Raw genomic sequence first — 21,681 nt, 5'->3', positions numbered from 1 at the left:
ACTTCTACTTTATGGCAGCTCTTTTATGCCAAGCTGAAAGGAATACCCATTGAAAAAGATTGCCCGGCCACAGACAGGCACGACACCAGAATGTCCAAAACACACACACATTTTATTCACACTATTTACAGTATTTGCTCAGTCCTTGTTCCTTTTGGCCACCTCCACTCCTCTCTTGCAAACTCTGTCCTGTTCCACCCGACTCCGGCTCCCCGAATGGAGTGAGGCAGCCCCTTTTATCCTGCCCCGGATGTGCTCCAGGTGCACGATGACGACCTTCTGGCAGTACTCCCCACTGTGGTGGAAGTGCTGCCCATGCACCCAGAAGCACTCTGGGCGTACACCATCCCTGGTCCGTCAGTACTTCCTGTTGTACCGGAAGTGCTGTCTCCAGGGTTCAAGGACCGTCCAGGTGCCCAGGGAAGAATAGTGCCGCTCTCCTGGTCCGTCCTTCCTCCAGGCACCCTGGCAGGTCAGGGTCCCTGGCCATCTGTCACACCATTTATTTAGGCAAGCTTCAGATCACTCTTCATATCAGCTGCTTCAACGTGTTTTTCTCTTTTTTGTGTTCCTGAATCTTTTCAGGAATACTGGGTGTAGCTAGGGATAAAAGAAATAATGCTGAGCTCGCTTCCTAGGCAGGAATTATTTTCAGGGAGTCTTCACTTTCAGAGTCACAGTCCTGGTGCCAGTATGCCAGAACAGTCTTCGAATGAGCCCTTTCATTTCTATAAATGTCAAGGAGCTCATGAGACCTTTTGATATACCAACATTTGTGTTGTCAGCACCTGTCGTATGTGGAGTTGCCATCTGCTGGCTTATGAGAAGGATATGAACTTCCTAATATTCTCCCATTGCCTGTCTTTGAACCTGGTAAGCTGTGCAGAGAGCATTAGCAAATGCATAATAGAAAGTGGTGTTTATTATTGAAGGATGAGATGATGAGAAGTGTAGGAGAGCCATGGAAACTGGCTTAAATGTTGGATGATGGTGTGCCTAAAGCTGATGTCACATCATATGACTTTTTGTCACAGGTTAAGTCAGATTTGCCAACCGCAGTCGCCGATCTCATCGCTACCAGTCTAGTAGAGGAAGACAGCCAAGGGTTCCTGAATTTTTCATTCATTCTCCAATATGAGGTGCAGTGATACCAGACACTGGGAGGATGAGATTGGCAGGACATCCCTGATGAGGGTATTCACATCCAAAATCATTTAAGCTATTTCTGTAGCACTTACTATGTATGCATCCATGTGTGTGAGCACGAAAGACAACCATAGCCTGTTGTCTCATTTTTACTTTAGAGTTTGCATAAGTCTGAAATGCATTTCAGGAACTGGAATTCTCTTAAAAAGTTTCACATGAGACAAATAAAGGAAGTTAAAAAAAGCTGCCTTTTAAAATTACTGAGACGGCTTGATATACTATTAACAATTGCTGTTGAAAGAGTAGCAGGCATAATGGTGCCGTGGTTAGTGCTGCTACCAAACAGATCCTGTGACCTGGGACTGAGTTCTGCAACGAGCTGTTAACTATGTAGAGTTTGCTCATTCGCTTTCTGTCTGTGTATGTTTAGGCTGATTAACAGTAGCACATTTGGGCACATCTGAGTGTCAGTGTGGGTGCAGGTGACCACTGGGCTTGCTACTGTTTTTTCATAATCATTTAGAAGATTTATGTTTGCAAATAGTTTCTCCAGTGTGTGAGGCTCAGCCATTTAAAATGAAGCTTATCAATCCCGTACTGTGTGCACTTGTTCAAAGACCTCCTAGATTTAATATGGAGTTTAGTCAAGAGTTCTCTAAGTTTTTATCTTTCTTAGTGTCACGCCCTGATAGACTGTTGATTCAAGGAGATTTGATCATTCATGTTTGTTGTCTGATAAAAGCCCTGGTTAAAGTATTCCTAGATGTTTAACTTAGCTCAGGTGGTTTCAAGACCAACACATCAGAAAGGGCAAATGTTGGCCTCTCAGTAAATAACTTGGAGCCTCATCTATAAATGGTGCATATGCACAAAAATGTTGTGTAAGCCCGTTGCTAAGCTCAAATTGCGATGTATAAAACCTAAACTTGGCGTAAAGCCACGCACATTTTCACGCTAGCTCAAACCCTGGCGTACGCAAGTTCTCCACTTGGTTAAAAAGCAGTGCTTTTGTTCCAATGTGGTTTCCCTTTCTTTTTTAGATCCACATCCCTGACACGGCTTTATAAATACACTGAAATTGACCGCATATTGTTTATTAGTTTAAGGCATCTGATTGTAATTAACCTCCAACTATATAATGGTCTACGGAATAGCCAAACTATTCCAAATACTATAGCTGCTTTAGCGTTATTACTCTCACTGCACCTTCTTCTTCTTTCAGCTGCTCCCGTTAGGAGTTGCCACAGCAGATCATCTTTTTCTGTATTCCTCTCACTGCACCACTTGGAGTATTTATATCCCTGTATCTGAGTGGGGAATTTCACACCTCTACAGCTGCTGATCAGAAAGAGAATTATCGGTATACAGCATCAAGCATACACTGCCTCAGCCATGTGCTGTTTGAACTGCTCTCATACGAAAAACGCTTCAGAGCTTTTCCTATACGGACCTCGCGGTTCAGAAACAGTTTCATCCCAAGAACTCTAAACGCACTCAATCAGTCCATCAAGTGCTCCTTGTAGAACTGTTTATCCTTATAAGTACAATCACCTCACTGTAAACTGAACTACAGTTATAATATTGCACAACCTGAGCCACTTTATAAAGCGCATATTTACATATGATGACGATATAATTTTCAAGATGAAATGCAGCAAAATATGTTTATTACATTATACAGATAAAATGTTAACATCATTTAAATAATCTATATTGTCAATAATTAAACATGTGAGGACACGGTGTTGCAGTGCTAGCAAGGAGCTGGCGCTTCGTTCAGGGACTGTTCCTGCCTCGCGCTGTATTCTTGATGGGGCTGACGTGACACTGGAAGGATAGATGGATAGAATAATTAAACATGTACTACGAAGATATTTCAATGTTCCTTAAAAGTTTTGAAGAATCAGCGTTCTAAGCTTACAGATGGCTTAACATCTATTACAGAGCTGATTGTGTGGCGATTGATTACTTGGAGAAAGAAAAGGAAGGGCAGGAATTGGGGGTTAGTACAGGGCGCCAGCTCATCACTATCACTGTGCCACCGTGTTCCCATGTTTAATAACATGCTTCAACTCCTATCATCATGAAAATTCTATCAAATATACATCTCAGTATTTAAATTATTCAGAGAGCTGTAATATCATGAATGTAATGGATTCTGTGTCCTGCTGGAGGAAGAGAAAGCCCGTTTAAGAAGCACATAGTGTGCACGTGTGTTACTTTTCACGCTGACCAGGATGTATGGAGCGGAAGAACGTGGAAGATGGCAAACGCACAGATTTATACATCTGGATTTTTTTGTGCGTATGTACATTTCCGCTTTTGTCCGTATGCCATGTTTTAGTGTGAATTCTACACATGCATGAGGGCCCTGGAGATCTCTGATGCTGTCCATTTCTGATCACTTTGCAGTTGCTTTCGTAACTACATTTTTACACCTGCCGATCAACTCTACTGAACCACAACGCTGCTCACATTCTATAAATGCTGATACAGTGCTGCAGTTTTGTGATCTTTTCTCAGACACTCACTTATCCTTGTTGACAGAAGCCCTTTCTGTTTGCTCTGATATTCACAGTCTGGTTAAGCTTCTAGATTTCGCCTGCAAGGACACACTGGTTCTGATCACACCCTTACAGTTAAGGAGAGCCAAGGTTAAAGCAAGTGTTCAGCCTGGTTAAATGGCACCACTGGTTCTCTCAGGCAGGAATGCAGGCAGGCTGATCATAGGTGGAAGAAGGATAAACTTCTAAAATTCTCAGAACTCGTTTGAAGTCCTACCAAGAAGCTGTGAGCAGCAGAAAAATCTCATTTTTTTATCTTGTTTCATTCTTTAGCACCATTAACACTCTCTTAAACCCACCTGTCAGCAGCTTCCTTGAGAGTACACCTGAGATCTGTGGACTATTTGTCAATTTTTTTATAAATAAAATCCAAGCCATTTGATCCAGTGGTGATCATTTTGTGACGATACCAGCTCCTTTTATGCCAGAGCACAGCCAGTTTCCTCTTCTCAGCTAGCTGATATAGTCCTGCATATGAAACCTTCCAATTATCTGCTAGATATTTTACCCTCACACCATTTAAAGATACTTTTAGAGTCATTAGTCCAAATGTTTTGGCTATTATTAACGACTGCCTAAAATCAGATATAATACCAGACAACGTTAAATATGAAATTGTTCAACCACTGCCGAAGAAGGAAACTCTTAATCCTACAGTTCTTTCAATCTACCGGCTGGTCTCTAAGTTCCAGTTTTTGTCCGAAACGTTGGAGAAAGTTGTTTCTCTGCAGTTACTTTCATATCTGGAGGATAACAATCTATGCAATATTTTTTAAATCAGGTTTTTAAAAACTTCATAGTGCAGAATCTGCTTTGTTGAAAGTGACAAATGATATTCTATTAACCATGGATTTAGGTTCTTGTACAATCATAGATTTATTAGATCTTAATGCTGCATTTCAGATGTTGGACCATGGGGTTCTGTTCAAATGGCTTGAGGATGAAGTCGGCATTCATGTTTGTGCATTGAAATGGTTTGAGTTCTACCTTAATGGTTGATCTAAGTCTGTTAACTTCTCTCAGCCAGCACCTCTCATACAAGGTGTTCCACAAGGCTCCATTTTGGCCCCTCTCTTATTTTTCCTTCATCTGCTCCCCCTGAGGATCATCTTACAAAAACACAATGTCATTAATCATTGATGATGTGCAGCTATACCTCATAGTTAGTCCTGACATCATGTGCCTTGCTGATATTAAATACTAGATGGTGCAATACGTCTTACAATTACATAAAAATAAAACAGAGGTCATTATTTTTGGTCCTACCTCATCTGTTAGGCTGTTTGTCAGTGATGATTCATAATGATGTCAGGAACCTGGGTATCACCTTTGAGTTGTCATTAAGTTTTGACAAACAAATTTCTTCAGTACTAAAGCCCACTTTTTACCAATTGAAGCAAATTTCAAAACTAAAATCTTTTCTGTCACACAAGGACTTGGAAACAATCCTTCACGCCTTTATCACATCTCAGGTAGACTATTAGAATTCCTTATGTGTGGGATTGCCCAAATCTGCTCTGTCGCACCTTCAGTTGGTTCAAAACACAGCAGCTAGATTTTTAATGAGCAGCAGACAAAAGGATTACATCTCCCCTGTACTAGCCTCCCTCCACTAGCTACCGATAAGAATTTGTATTGATTTTAAACTTTTGTTTGTTGTTAAAGCCTTGCATGGTTTTGCTCCCAAATACATCAACAGTCTCCTTCACTCCTGCTCGGCACCGTGGGCTTTGATGTCAACTGGACAACAACTCCTCATAGTTTCAAGATCTCGGCTGACGTCTAGGGGAGACAGAGCTTTTGCAGTTGTAACTTCTAGGCTTTGGAATGGCCTGCCTTTTCCCATCAGGTCTTCATTCACTGCCGCAGGGGACTGTACTTTCTCCGGTCCTGTTCAGCCTATATACATCAGACTTCCAATACGATTCGCACAAAAGTTTGCTGATGACACTGCTATTGTAGGCTGCATCAGGAGTGGGAAGGAGGAGGAGTATAGGAAGCTAATCAAAGACTTTGTTAAAGGTGCGACTCAAACCACTTACACCTGAACACCAGCAAGACCAAGGAACTGGTGGTGGATTTTAGGAGGCCCAGGCCCCTCATGGAACCCGTGATCATCAGAGGAGACTGTGTGCAGAGGGTACAGACCTATAAATACCTGGGAGTGCAGCTGGATGACAAATTGGACTGCTCTGCCAATACTGATGCTTTGTGTAAGAAAGGTCAGAGCCGACTATACTTTCTTAGAAGGTTGGCGTCCTTCAACAACTGTAATAAGATGCTGCAGATGTTCTACCAGACGGTTGTGGCGAGTGCCCTCTTCTATGCGGTTGTGTGCTGGGGAGGCAGCATAAAGAAGAAGGACGTCTCACGCCTGGACAAACTTGTTAGGAAGGCAGGCTCTATTGTAGGAATAAAGCTGGACAGTTTAACATCTGTAGCAGAGTGATGGGCACTAAGCAAACTCCTGTCAATCATGAAGAATCCACTGCATCCACTGAACAGGATCATCTCCAGGCAGAGGAGTAGCTTCAGTGACAGACTGGTGTCACCATCCTGCTCCACTGACAGACTGAGGAGGTTGTTCCTCCTCCACACTATGCAATTCTTCCACCCGGGGGAGTAAATGCTAACATTATTCAGTTATTGTCTGTTTTTACATGCATTTTTATTACTCTTTAATTTAATATTGTTTTTTGTATCAGTGTACTGCTGCTGGATTACATGAATTTCCCCTTGGGATTAATAAAGTATCTATCTATCTATCTATCTATCTATCTATCTATCTATCTATCTATCTATCTATCTATCTATCTATCTATCTATCTATCTATCTATTCTCTATCGCGGTTTTTAAAACTCGGCTTAAGACCCGCTTCTTCACCTCCATCTTTCACCGTGTGTAATGGATCATGGGGGATAGTCTTAATTGGTTGTTTTTTATTAATCTTTTTCTGTTTGATTGTTTTTACTGTGTTTATTTTTGTGCATCTTTGTACATTACTTTGGCGTAACATCTGTTGTTTTAAATCTGCTTTTATAAATAAATCTGACTCATTGACTAAGTTAGAGGAATGTTGATTTAATATGGAAGTGGCTGTTGATCTCTGACCTACTTTATTTGCTTTTCTCTCTCCGTGTGTCTTTCAGATGACTTTGGAGATCTGCTACTGGCTGAGTCGATCTTGGAGCAGTGCCTGCAGGAAAATGCCACTCAGCTCAAAGGTTCTAATGTATTAGTGGCTGCCAAGCTCCCCAAACTGCAGGAGGCGAAGACATATCTAACCTCCCTGATGAACCGAGGCAAGCTGCAAGTAAGGATCGACTTAAATATACTTATTTGGCTGACACCTTTGTCCAAGGTGACTTATAAAATTTACAGTACCATTAGTTACATTTCTTTTGGTTTCCTACAGTGTCAGCAGTAGGATTTGAACCTACAATCTCGAGGTTTGAAGTCCAAAGTCTTAACCACTGCACCGCACTGCCTGTCAGTTTTAGGTGGGGAGGCTGGTCTTTGGAACCGAAAATGGAACTTTGGCCAATCGAACCTTGTAAAAATCGTACAAAAACGGAACATCGGCCAATCGCAAGGTGTGCGTTTGTCCATTTTAAGAGATCTTGGAACTTGATATCACTACTTTTGGGCAGAGAGGCAGGTCTTTGGACCCAAAAATGAAACTTTATGAAGACTCTTGCAGTAATGGAACTCGGGCCAATTGCTAGGTGCACGGGCGAGCCAATCCCTGTATATCAATGCCTGTCAGTCGATGGAGAAAATAGGATCAAATTGGAATGAATTGGCACCATAGATTGGGTATCTTCCACACCTGGTGTTCTTTGGGTACGGAGGTCCTCCAGACTTCAACATCCCTAACGACATGATCCTTTTGGGTTCCCCACCAGCAATGCAAATCTCTAAATTTCAATGTATCAAACCCAGAATAAGGCTGTTATAAATATTCACCCTTCACTCTTGCATCCATTCACAATCCTTAGTCAGACCTGTTCTTCTCAGGTTTCCAGCCCAACTGTCCTGTTTACTCTGTTTAGGTTGAAGATTTGCAGACACAAAGTAAGAGTATAGACCCTGTGACAAGCTTGATAGGCTCTCAACGATTCATATCTTCTAGGGCTTCTTGTTTTTCAAAGCCAGTGCCACGTGGTTAAAGATATTTTCTAAGCAGGCCGCTAATTTTAGGCCCTGTTGGGTAAATCACACATCAGAATTTGGGTTGTGTTGTGTCACAGCTTTAGAAGAGATGATTGCGTGTTTCTTTGAGGAATCTGCTTTTTGAATACCAGATTAGGAGTTGTAGACACAGTGGTGCCCATAAAGCTTCGCCCCCTCAGTGTCACATCTGGGTCATATAAGAAGCACATTGGCTCATTGCCAAAAACTGCAATGTTTTTATGTGTAATAATTTGAACTTCTGAAAGAAAATGTAACACAAGAAATTAGAGATTTGCCAAAACTTGAAAAACAACTGAAACTGAGCCAGACCGCAAAAATGTCAAGGTTGTTGGAACTGCTGAAAGACGGAAAACATTTTGTCTTTTCTTCTTGCTAAAAACTCAGCTGAGCTGAGTCGAGGAAATAGTTGACTGACTTGTGTAATGAATGTTGTTGAAGGGGTGAGCTCAGTATCATAAGCATAGGAAACGTCCCTCAGTCTGATTTGTGGTGCCTTACCGGTGAGTATGATGTGAGCACTGCTCCTCATCCTCCTCCATTTAACCAATGAGTGTGTAATGGCCATCAGTCCTATTCTTAATGCCAATGAATCATAGCAAGATATTTTATTTCCCAACCCATTACTTTAAAGGAAAATTCTACCTTAAAAATTGTGTTTTTCATATTACTTACCCAAGCTTTTAGTGATGGCTGAAAAAAGATTTTAATCCCATGTTTTCATGCAAAATAGAGAGAAGAAATGTTTGTGATGTAATAGAAGCCAATAGCGGCTAAAGCTATGCAATGTCAAACCATGTGTAAAAAAAAATCTTACTTGTGTCACATAATCCATATGTCCATTATCCAGTTGTATGCTCAAAATGTGCAAACACATGCATTTATGCTAAAATATTTTTAAATATATACTTCCTTGATTATTAGAACACATGATAAACAGGAAACGTAATGGGAATGATTTTTTGAATTGATGCCGGGAGTCTTGACCAATGAATGAGGGGGAGGCGGGTCTTTAGTTCAAGACATGTGGTATTATGGGAATTTGTGTTCTTGTTTATGATGTGTGCTGACTTTTCTGGAAGTATGTGTTTAACAATATTTTAGTGAAAAAATGTGTGTGTGTTTTGCCAGTTTTGAGCATACAACCAGATAACTGAAACATGCATTATACAAATACACAAATATATTTTTTTCCATGAATGTTTTTCACATCATTTGCCATTATACAGTACAGCATTGGTAACCTCTGGGTTCTGTTACGAAGGACATTCAAAAAGTTTCCACACTTTATTTTAACTCTATTTATTAAGAATTTCAAAAACAAATGACATCACCTTGTAGCGGGGCCACATAGTTAGAGTTAAATGTCAGTTCTGAGTGCGTCTCGTTTCATTGTCCCATTTGCTGTTTGTATGTGTAGCAGTTAATGCCGTCCCTGTAAAGGAGGACGGATGATGGAAGGAGACCACAGCCGCAAACCTGGAAAACACCTGTTCTTAATTAATCAATCACAGCCGTCACATAGACTATTTAAGTTATCAAGAAGGAGAGAAGAAGAAGGAAGGAGAAAGAAGACCATTTTGTTTCAACCACGTTTCAACTTGCTTGCTGTTTTTTCACATCACGCCTTTTCACCAGTTTGCTTTTCATTTTGCCGGACTGTCTTTCAACCTCCATCTGCTAAGACCCCGGGGTCAATTCACCATCCACCATATGCCGAGGAATCACGGTGAGGTTGCTGCAATCGCCGGGAAAATCAAGCAACGCATTTACCGCTAGTTCAGTCATCCGTATTCAGGACATTTTTATAATCGGACTCAAGTTCACAATCATTCAGTTTATCAGTCATTTTGTTATTCGTGTCGTGTGTTATATGTTACAGGGGCAAGGGAGGGTTTTTGTTGTATTTATATTTGGTGGTGTCTTGTTGTTGCTGGGGTGGAGGGATATTTATATTTATATCTGTTTTCTGTTTTTTGCATGTCTTGTTTCATGTAATACATTTAATCCGTTTAATTTTACATCCTGCTTTTGTGTACTTACATTTACACCGTCGATTGTGGGGAAAAGTTTAATTGGTTAGAAGTACGGCTTGATAGGTAGATTATTTCTCAGTAAATTATCCAGGCCACAGGTCTTGGAGGTGTAGCTGCCGGCTGGGTAAAGGGGTCGGCCGTTACAACTTTTCTACATCGTCACTTTCGTTTGCGATGCAATTATTCCCGGCTTCATGCCAACTTTTTAATACCCAATTACTAATCCTCCCATCTTCACTTTTTCCAACAAAAATTTAAAAGTGCGCAAACATTTTGAACGTCCTTTGTATATAACAAACGTTTTTCTTTCTATTTTGCATGAAAACACAAGATTAAAAATTTTCTCAACCGTCACTAAAAAAATCTATTGGGTATGTAACATATTAAAAATATTTTAGGTTGAAGTATTGCTTTAAGAAACTGTTGTTAAGTCTAAATTTTGATTTGCCAGATTCACATTAGTATTATTACTTGCACTTCTGGGAAAGGCTGCATGATTGTAGTAAAAATAATTTATGTAGCCCATTTCACATGTACAAAAAAAATAAAAAATTAACAATAGAAATAAAAGCTCAGAAAAAGATTGAACAAACAACACTGGATTCAAAATTATTTCAGTATACACAATAAATAAAAGATAGATCCACGAAGCACAAAGCTGTGCATTGTAAGAGCAACATTTATTTCTATAGCACATTTTCATACAAACGATGTAGCTCTAAGTGCTTTACAAGATATCGAAGAATTAATTACATTCTAGGAAAAACAAATTAAGATGAAATAATAAAAATAAAAATTATTCTTTGCATTTATATAGCGCTTTTCTCACTACTCAAAGTGCTTTAGTGATGGGGCGCCGCTTCATCCACCACTAATGTATAGCATTCATGTGGGTGATGCAAAAGCAGCCATTTTAGTGCCAGTACGCTCATCACAAATTAAAGAGGATTGAGAAAAATAACACATAAATAGTACACAAAAAAATTCAGAAGTGAGCATCAGTAGGTTTGGCATCCGTGAACCAAGTTATCTGAACTATTCTATGACATTTCAGTAATTATTTACTGCTCTGATGCTGATCTTTCTGATCATAAAATAGGTCATTACAATAACAATTGACAAGAAGAATTCATAAGTAATTGCAGAATTACGGTATTTGAAGGTTTCTCTAGAGGGCCTCTTTCTCTTGCATGATTTGGCACAAAAACTAATAAGCACATCGTCATCTCATAACCAACTTAAGTTTCGAGTTTGGTATTTTTCTGTCTAGCCATTTTATCTCTCAACTGTCCTTAAGAAATTGTGACACACAGACACTCACCCATAATCAAGATATTGATGTTTTTGGTGTCAAGGGACCCTAAAAAGTCGAGATCCATTGAAAACTGGAGATCAAAATTTTGGACGAAGCTTTTGCCTCCCCCCCAACCCCCCCGATATGACAGTACGTTATGGTGGGGGAGGGTGCACACTAACATACAATAAGACAGATATTTAAACCAGAATAAAATAAAAAATACTACAAGAACCCGTGAACAAAACACCTAATCCGTGACACCACATGCCATGCTGAACACCTTGACAGGATAAATCGAAAGAAAGAGTGAGAATGTCAGTGTCAGCTAAACGTCTTCCCAAGAATGCCTTGGGTCATCTGATCTCATTCGGGAAGGCATCCCAAAGTCTGCGTGTACAGGAGTTGAAGTCTCTGTCAGCCATAGAGCACAGGTAAGTTTGGGGCACAACAAGATTGCCAGAAATGGTGGACCTCAATGGGTTGATAGGAGCCTAGTGATGGAGAAGGTTACTGACATAGTTGGGTGTAAGGGTTTAAAGGTTAGTAGTAGTACTTCTTGAAAAACTGTCTGCTTTAGGCCCCTTACCTGAGGAAACCTTACTGGCCACAATGGATGTTGAGGCACTTTACACAAACATCCCCCATGACGATGGCATATTGGCATGTGAAACGTACCTCAGACAACATGATTTACCCTCTAAGTCAGTAATAGAAATGATAAAATTCACTCTGACACATAATCTATTTTTTTTCTGGACAAGATTGCTACTTGCAACATATGGGGACTGCAATGGGCTGTCGGTTTACACCTCACTATGCAAACCTATTTATGGCAAAATTGGAGGAAGATTTCATGTCAATATGCATCTTAAAACCAAAGTTGTATCTCTGTTACATAGATGACATCTTCATAATCTGGAATGCCAGTGAGAAGGACCTCATCCATTTTCATAATGAATATAATTCTTACCTCCCCAACATAAAGCTGAAGTTGAATTTTTCAAAAACAGAAGTCGGCTTCCTTGACACCACCGTTCAACTGAAAGACAACACCCTAGTAACTTCTGTTTTTCACAAACCAACAGACAGACGGACCTACCTAAGAAGTGACAGCTTCCACCCCAAGCATATAAGGTGCTCCATTATTTTCAGCCAAGCAATAAGATACAGTCGTATTTGCTCAGACCCGACAGACTGGGATAAACAACTGCAGGAGCTCAGACAAGATTTCATCAGACAAGGTTATACCCCCAAAACAACAGACACTCAAGAAAGAAGAGCTACTGCCATACTCAGAGGTAACCATCTGGAATATAAAAAAAAAGACAACAAGAGCCACATCCACTTTGTTGTCACCTACAACCCACATCTTGAAACACTTTGAAACATTATAAATAAACTTCAGCCAATGCTAAACAATGACCAAACACTGAAAAATGTATTTCCTGAACCTTCCCTCCTGGCATAGAGACATCCACCAAACCTTCAGCAACTAATTGTCCAAAGCTCTCCAAGCGAACCAACAGAAAATGGCACAACTCCCTCCCTACAGAAAAGATGTAAAACATGTGCCCACATTTATAATACAGATCATGTAGTAATGCCACACTGCCAACTAGAACATCGCATAAAGGGATCATTATCCTGCAGATCATCTAATTTGGTCTACCTCATTCTCTGTATGAAATGTCCTGACACTGAACTCTATGTGGGAGAAACTGGACAAACACTGCGCCAGAGAATGAATTTACACAGGTTCCACATCAAGCATCGCAACACAGATGTTCCTGTAACAGCTCACTTCAGCAGCCATGGACTCTGTGAGAGGGACTTTAAAGTCACAGTGCTTATGGGCATCTTCAGAACACAGCAAGAGAGAAAAGAATGGGAAGTGAAACTCATGCTAAAATTTAATACAGTACATTACAACATGGTTTGAATAGAGACAAGAGTTTTATGGCCAGAGGATTGTTTGCATCTCTCAGACTGACACAGACAACCTGACTACAGACCCACATTGTAATGAAAAAATTAATCAGAAACGTCAAAGGACTTTGTTGGACAGTTATCTTATCCAAAGATCTTGACCATACACCGTTCTTCTCTCTCTTGTTAAATGAACCCTAGGCTGGAGGAGTCTATTAATTTTTTACATTTAAGATTTCTCACTTAATGATTTACCAATGTTGTTTCTTGTCCTAGTGTGTATATAAACACAGGGAACTCCAGTTTCTGTATTACTGTACATCTTGCCTGAAGAAGGGGCCTGAGTTGCCTCGAAAGCTTGCATATTGTAATCTTTTTAGTTAGCCAATAAAAGGTGTCATTTTGCTTGACTTTTCTCTAGGTTAGTAGTAGAATTTTATATTTAATCCTATCAGGCACAGGTCACCAGTAAAGGTGAAACACAGCAAGCATGATGTTCTCTCTGTTGTAGTTCTGAGTAACCAACTGGAGCCAAGATAACAAATTTGAAGAGGCATTTGCCGATAAGGAAAGGTCAAGGTTGGATATGATAAAGGCATGATGTGGCCAGTAGGAGGTGCAGCAGCTCCCCAAACCCAAGACACAATTGCACCACACCCAGTCCTGGGTGCAAATAATAGTTTATCAATAAGGAAATACTTCTCGACAGTTCTTCTCCTCATAATATACATTGGGACAGTCCACAGTTTCTCTTCCCTGTGTTTCTCCATCTTACTTCCACTCTTCTCAATGAGCCTTGTTTACCTCCTCTTGACTCCAACAACTAGGACCAAGTGAGAGGCTCTCCTTTAACTCCGCACCCAGGAATTCTTTTGACGCTTAATCTACTTCTAGGCCAGGCAGGTCCCCAATGGTTCTTGTACTGTCAGTATCAGACAGCCCCTCCTGGTGGCCCCCACAGATCCACAACTCCCATGCTACCTTGTGAGCAGTCATACTGGGGGTTCCCAGATGGGATGCTGCCACCTTATGTATGTGGGGGTTATGTAAAGTGCTGTTTACCCATAAGCAGGTAGTCAACTACTGTCCTTATGTTTCTGTTGCCTTAGCACAACCAGAGCATCCCTCCGTGATTTCTTGGTGAAGCTGCTGTGGGAGCGTCTGACACTGACAGGGAATATCACCGCTCCTCAGCTGGCCTTCCTTTCCCATGACCTCCTGGCAGGAGAGGGAGCAGGAGCCATCCTGGCAGGGGCACCGGTTGGTCCTTCACAATGGACAATCTTTACAGTATCAGAAACAGGAGAGGAAGGAACAAACATGTTAAGGAGTCGTAGTATGATTGTTTCTTAATGTGATCTGAGTAAATGAAATAATAAAGGGAGGAATGAAAATGATGCTAAGATTCTTTGCAGAAGATGATGGTCTGATAGTGGTCATCACTGAGAGTTAAAGTTTTAAAATGGAGCTCATTTCCTTAAGCTGAGCTTTAGTGTCCTGACTTCTGTTTTGTTGTAATATAAGATTAAACAGTTATACTTCATTCAGTGTTTAATTTCACCGATCCATGCTGTGAGCTGAGAAAAGTCTGAAGAGTGCCCAGTTTTTAAAAAAAAGCATCACCCATATATGTTATTTATCCCATGTAGTTGGTAGTGATGGCTGAATAAAAGTTTCATACTAATGTTTTCATGAAGAACTGACATAACAAAGTTTCTGATAGAACAGGACCTTGTGGTGAGTAGCACTTAAAAACTGATTATGAACAGAGACTGTCCATCCATTCCTCCCATCGTATGATTGCACTTTAATTACGTGCAATAACTCACTCCATTTTCAGAAGCACCTAATCCAGTATAGGGCTGCAGAAGGCCACAGCTTATACTGGCAGAGCACTGGGTAGGGGGCAGCCCATCAAAAAATGTACAACACAAAATTAACTCGTACCATTACACTGTAGTATGTTAAAGAATGCATAGCGGGGTCCTTTTGCCCACTTTCACTAGATTTGAACTTTCATGGCTCCCAAAAACTTTAGGCCCCCAAGGATTCATTTCTCCTGTGTCGTTGGAGGTTTGCTGCCTTCTCTTTTGCTCTGTTTTCTTTACTTTGAGGTCCAGTGCCATCATTGGGTCATTCGGAGCCTTAAAAACCTAAAAAATGTATTAACATATATATGTGAAGTTAAAATTAATTTAATAATTTACTTTTGTTGCCTTTGCCTAAATGTGATTTGGTTTTGCCTGTTGTATAGAAATTAGAAGCAATTCCGCAATGCCACCATGTTCTTATATTTAAATCTTGATGTACATTCTTTTAACTGCCTATTGAAATCCTGTTCTTCTGCATTGTGCAGTTTCCTCAGTTGTGTGGTTATTAATGCTTTTTAAAAATAAACATCTCTTGTTTTATTTGCTTATAGCCAAAGTACCTGACAGAGGCCATGCTCATCCTGGCCAAGCTGCACTACGTGGAGGGTTCATACAGGGACGCGCAGAGCATGTATGCTAGGGTGGGTGTAGAGAACCTCTCCATCGACAGTGAGCCCCTCTACTGGATCAGACTCATAGCTGAGGCTCTGGTGATTAAAGGTATGTACGTGACTTATAAACGTTTAATCATTTTATTTGAATGGATATACATTAGTATATACTATATATGAATATATATATACAGTATATATATTTATTTTATTTTATTGTAGAATCAAGTCTCAGCAGTGTGGCGCATGCATATGGGCGCCGTTCTCATTCCCTCCCTCCTTTGCCATCATGTCCTCTGCCTCTTCTTCTTCTTTCGGCTGCTACCATTAGGGGTGGCCACAGCGGATCATCTTCTTCCATATCTTTCTGTCCTCTGTATCTTATTCTGTTACACCCATCACCTGCATGTCCTCTCTCACCACATCCATAAACCTTCGCTTAGGTCTTCCTCTTTTTCTCTTCCCTGGCAGCTCTATCGTTAGCATCCTTCTCCCAATATACCCAGCATCTCTCCTCTGCACATGTCCAAACCAATGTAATCTCGCCTCCCTGACTTTGTCTCCCAACTGTCCAACTTGAGCTGACCCTCTAATATACTCATATCTAATCCTGTCCATCCTCTTCACAACCAATGAAAATCTTAGCATCTTTAACTCTGCCACCTCCAGCTCTGTCTCCTGCTTTCTGGTCAGTGCCACCGTCTCCAACCCATATAACATAGCTGGTCTCACTACCGTCCTGTAGACCTTCCATTTCACTCTTGCTGATACCATCTGTCACAAATCACTCCTGACACTCTTCTCTACCCATTCCACCCTGCCTGCACACTCTTTTTCGCCTCTCTTTCACAATCCCCATTATTCTGTACTGTTGATCCCAAGTATTTAAACTCATCCACCTTCACCAGCTATACTCCCTGCATCCTCACCATTCCACTGAGCTCCCTCTCATTCACACACATGTTTTCTGTCTTGTTCCTACTGACCTTCATTCCTCTCCTCTCTAAAGCATATCTCCACCTCTCCAGGGTCTCCTCAACCTGCTCCCTACTATTGCTACAGATCACAATGTCATCAGCAAACATCATAGTCCACGGGGACTCCTGTCTAATCTCATCTGTCAACCTGTCCATCACCATTGCAAAAAAGAAAGGGCTCAGAGCCAATTCTTGATGTAATCCCACCTCCACATTGAATGCATACATCACTCCTACCACAGACCTCACCACTGTCACACTTCCCTCATACATATCCTGTGCAACTCTTATGTACTTCTCTGCCACTCCTGACTTCCTCATACAATACCACAGCTCCTCTCGAGGCACCCTGTCATATGCTTCCTCCAGGTCCATAAAGACACAATGCAAATCCTTCTGGCCTTCTCCAAACTTCTCCATCAACATCCTCAGAGCAAACATTGCATCTGTGGTGCTCTTTCTTGTCATGAAATCATACTGCTGCTCACTAATCATCACCTCACTTCTTAACCTAGCTTCCACTACTCTTTCCTATAACTTCATGCTGTGGCTCATCAATTGTATTCCCCTGTGGTTACTGCAGTCCTGCACATTCCCCTTATTCTTAAATATCGATACCAGTACACTTCTTCTCCACTCCTCAGGCATCCTCTCACTTTCCAAGATTCCATTAAACAATCTGGTTAAAAACTCCACTGCCGTCTCTCCTTAACACCGCCATGCTTCCATTGGTATGTCATCTGGACCAATGGCCTTTCCATTCTTCATCCTCTTCATAGCTGTCCTTACTTCCTCCTTGCTAATCTGTTGCACTTCCTGATTCACTATCTCCACATCCTCCAACCTCTTCTCTCTCTCGTTCTCTTCATTCATCAGCCTCTCAAAGTACTCTTTCCATCTGCCTCTGCATATCTTAAATCATTGTTGAGGCAGATTGAAGACTTAATTGCCAGCTTAAGTGAAAAACTAAGGAAAGTACTAAGTAATTGCAACACAAACACTGACTTAATCAGTTTGAACATGAAAAGATGCCGACGAAAGAAGAGAAGAAGCAGGCCGCTGGAGTGGAGAAAAGAAGAGCTGCTCAGGAAGCATCAAGTGCATCAACCTCTGAGCAAAGAATGCTAAATGTACACAGAAAGAATATGAAAACTATAAGTCAAGTGTATTCTCAGTGCATTTACTGATTTACAGCCAACCGAATTGAAGTGATACGTACTTGGGAGCAGGGTAAAAGGAAAACAGCATAGTAATAATGTTCTTAACATTACCAAAAACAGCCACAGTAATAAATCTTTGATAATTAATTTTATTATTTCACAGGTTCTCTTATGTTTTCTGATTCTTGGAAGGCCATTTAAGGTTTCTTTTTATCGGCTCTGCTCCTCATGGCTAATTCTTATGTATGCGACCCACACCACATTCCTTACACCAGTGTTTCTCAAACTTTATGGTCTTGCAACACAGTTTTGCCTTTTTAAATTCATTGATGCCCTACTAGCAGCTACTGCAAACCACTTCCCACAAGCATGATCGGAGAGTCATTTGGGAAAATGAGCTCATTTAGAAACAGGGAAACCTGTTGTGCAGCACTGCCAATCACTTAGGCAGCCCACTGGAACTCACTCACTACCCACTCGCGAAAGACGGCAACATGGGTGATGACCCAGTGGTTGAGAAACACTAGTTTAGGCTAGCCACTGCATCCCACACACAAACTAGTGATGGCTACCTGCAAACCACTGGTGGTGTGACCCAGTGGTTTAGAAATACATCCTTACATGGACTGCAAAAGAGGGGTGTCAGGGACCTCTGGAAATGAGCTAATTTGCAGGGTTTAGTTAACAGAAAGCCGAGCGCAGGAGTCATGGTCAGATGACTGGCGATATGAGACTATTGAATTCCAGTATTTTATATTTATTTAACTTAAAAAAACAACTGAAACAATAAACAAACAAACATGCTGTAGATAAAACCAATATGGTGGAAAGAAAAAGTCTGTCGTTAACAGGCAACCACTTCCAGTTGACGGCGTGACCTCATTAAACTTTCTAACAGACTTAGTGTGCGGACTCCAAGACTTGAAGGTCGGTTTTGTGCCACACCATACTAAAAGTATGAGTATGCTTACCAGTGACCCACAGCAGTCCCTCAGACCCTCCATTGCAATAACCTGTATATTTGTAACTGATTATGGCCATAGAGCCAAATAGCTGGTCCTCAGTGGAGCTGTAAGTCAGTCTCTCTCTTTCTCTCTCTCTCTTGATATATATATATATATATATATATATATATATATATATATATATATATATATATATATTTGTGTGTATATCTTAAAATAGTTTTTTATTCGTAAGATTTCGAAAGCCTACCAGGTGTCATCATCAGAAGAAAATGATTCAACATACAGGAATAAAAGGTAATTTATAGCAAATGGGGCGTTGGGGCAGGGGTACATTTTATTCCTGTACGTCTAATCATCTTCTGATGATGTCATCTGGTAGGTTGTCGAAAGCTTATAAATAAAAAACTATTTTAAGATACGTGACTCATTTTCTCCCTTTGTGGTATTACTAACTAAAAGTATGCAAATTGTATCACTGACCTTCACTTCCGTATGTATATTATTTTATATGGCATAGTTTTTATGATTTATTGCTTTATCACTTCCCACCTCTATCACTAAATTGTATGGACTTATTGTCCTTTTCTATGAGGACTTTGGTCTGTTGCCCACCATTCCTTGTAATAGATAAATTAACTGATAGATAGTACATTATTTGTCTCAAGAAGGTAATTTAGAAAACATATCCACATCATTCATTTTTTTGACTTTTCTTATTTAGCAACACCAAGGTTCCCATTTAACATGTAAAAGTAGAGCAGATGGGCTCATTCTTACCTTACCCCTAAATCACTTTCTATTGATTTGCTAGAGATACCTGTATGTAGTTTCTGTTTAAATCTCTCTATTATAAAAAAAATCCTGGAGAGAAACACAAGGGCGTCGAGACATGATCTTCACATGAACATCACGGAACACATTTAAAAGAAACCGCGAGATGGCCACGGAGCGTCTTGTGGGGACCTTAAACATGAGACTTTGTGCCAAGAGATTAACCCAAGACCGTCTCGCGATGACATGGAACATGAGATTCTTGCAAGACACGCCCTACTTACAATCGATATCAAATAAGCCAAGAGGCAGCAAAATATTCAGTCGTGTAAAGGAGGTTTTGAGCACACACAGATCCAGGGTCTCGGTGCATATAAAGCGTATAAGGGCAATACGTTATAAATGAAATGTCAACATCTAAGCGAAGAAGAAAGCAGCGTGGAGAAAAGAGACTCAAAAGCGTTGGAGAGAAAAAAGAGTAAAAAAGAAAAAGAATAATTGAGGTGCAAATTCAGAATCTAAGGAATGGAATATTCAGCCCGGAACAAGTGGAACTGAAAAAAAAGCCCGTCCAATCCAGCTCAGAATTAAAAGACAAAGTAAAAGACAAAGTAGAACTTCATAAAGATGTTCACAAACGCTGGCGCTAAACACATGCAGAGCAGGTTAGAGATTATGAAAGCAGTTTAATTCGAAAGGCTCTAAAAAACAAAAAAAACATTGGTCACTATACACATGTGGAGAAAGTTAAAGAATATGAAAGTAGGAAAATTAGAAAATATAAAAAAAAACAATGTAAAGATCGCAGTAGTGCAAACAAACTGCCTCATTTAACTATGCACCAGTCTAACTTGGATTTTTGTACAGTCATCACTACACTATTGCACCTTAACACTTAATTCTACTTTATTCACATATTTTTGTTATTTATTATGTTCTACTATACTGTTATCTTTCAATCTATGACTTTTTGTTAATCTAACTGGTATTCTCCTAACTTTGCACAGTTTTGGATAAGTGGATCAGGATGCATTTCACTGCATGTTGTCCTGTATAACTATGCATGTGTCAAATAAAGCATCTTGAGAATTACAAAAACGGAGTTTACTGCACATGCATTTATTGGTTACTTTGTAAAAAAAATTGTTTTAACTGCTGATGATGTAGATCATTTTGTCTGTGCTGAAATTCCAAACAGAGAAACCTATCCTAAATTATGATACAAAGTCATTAAACACATGTCTCACTGACCTCATTAAAAAGATTCAGCATATTGGGACTTGCAAGATTACAAATATTGTTTTTACAGAAGTTCTGAAATAAAAGTGAAACTAATGAAATAGCAACAATTCAAAGAAAAAAAATCTTAAAAGTGTGTATCTGGAAAACCAAACACGGGGGTTAGTGAGTAATTCAAATTATTATCTCAATAGGAAGATCAATTCCTTGTCTTGTAACATTTCACTTATTCCCTGGAACTGTAAATATGGCCCTGGTGAGGGGTAAAATTTTGCATGTTGATTATCACAAACAAGCAGAAATTTAACTGTACTCTGAACATGTGAAACTCCTGACCCTATAAATAGGAGATTCTGATGGGAGACCACCTCAGCCTGGTGATTTGTAGTTTTCACAAGTTTAAACCTCTGTTTCTTATACTTGTGTAAAACTGTCATCATCTCCTCCTGGCAGTCCCCCATCTTCTATATATTTACTCCTATGCCCTACTTTAAAAAATGATCTTCCATTTTTATCATGTTGAATATTTCCTGACATTTTATTGTTTTACTTATTCAAGGTGGCTTTTCTTTTAAACTTCCTGTAATAGTTTTTAAAGACGAAGCTTGTTCACTGTTTGCCTTTATTTGTCTCGATCTATACTTAAACTTGACTTTTCTTCTTGTTCCTCAAAATGATCTTCTAGCTTTCTGCTGACTCTTCTGATATCTTCCACCATGTGCCACTCTTGTTTTTTCCAGCTCTTATATTCATTTCAACTCTTTCTGTCAATCCTACTTGGCCATCAGCTCTTGCTGAGTTTTCTTTCTCCCCATCTTTCGAAAGAAAGTTTTTTCTTTTTTCTTTAAATTGAAGCAGTTGGGAGCTTCACTGGCAAAGCTTGGTAAGTTCTGCATACTGTAATAATAAATATATAACAAAAA

At 40.0% G+C, this 21,681-nt stretch overlaps 1 protein-coding gene across 2 annotated transcripts in view; it reads left to right on the top strand.

The window, feature by feature from the left end:
- Nucleotides 1–21,681, top strand: part of ttc7a (tetratricopeptide repeat domain 7A) — a 450,183-nt gene that overhangs the window by 37,004 nt on the left and 391,498 nt on the right. For both annotated transcript variants that reach the window (XM_039737925.1, XM_039737924.1), the window contains exons 2-3: nucleotides 6,861–7,024; nucleotides 15,584–15,752. In XM_039737925.1, the coding sequence (XP_039593859.1) occupies nucleotides 6,861–7,024; nucleotides 15,584–15,752 (333 nt within the window). The remainder of the gene's footprint in view (nucleotides 1–6,860; nucleotides 7,025–15,583; nucleotides 15,753–21,681) is intronic.

Source organism: Polypterus senegalus, chromosome 16 (assembly GCF_016835505.1).
Source record: "Polypterus senegalus isolate Bchr_013 chromosome 16, ASM1683550v1, whole genome shotgun sequence".
Lineage (NCBI taxonomy): Eukaryota > Metazoa > Chordata > Cladistia > Polypteriformes > Polypteridae > Polypterus > Polypterus senegalus.
This window is presented reverse-complemented; position numbering and strand designations above follow the sequence as displayed.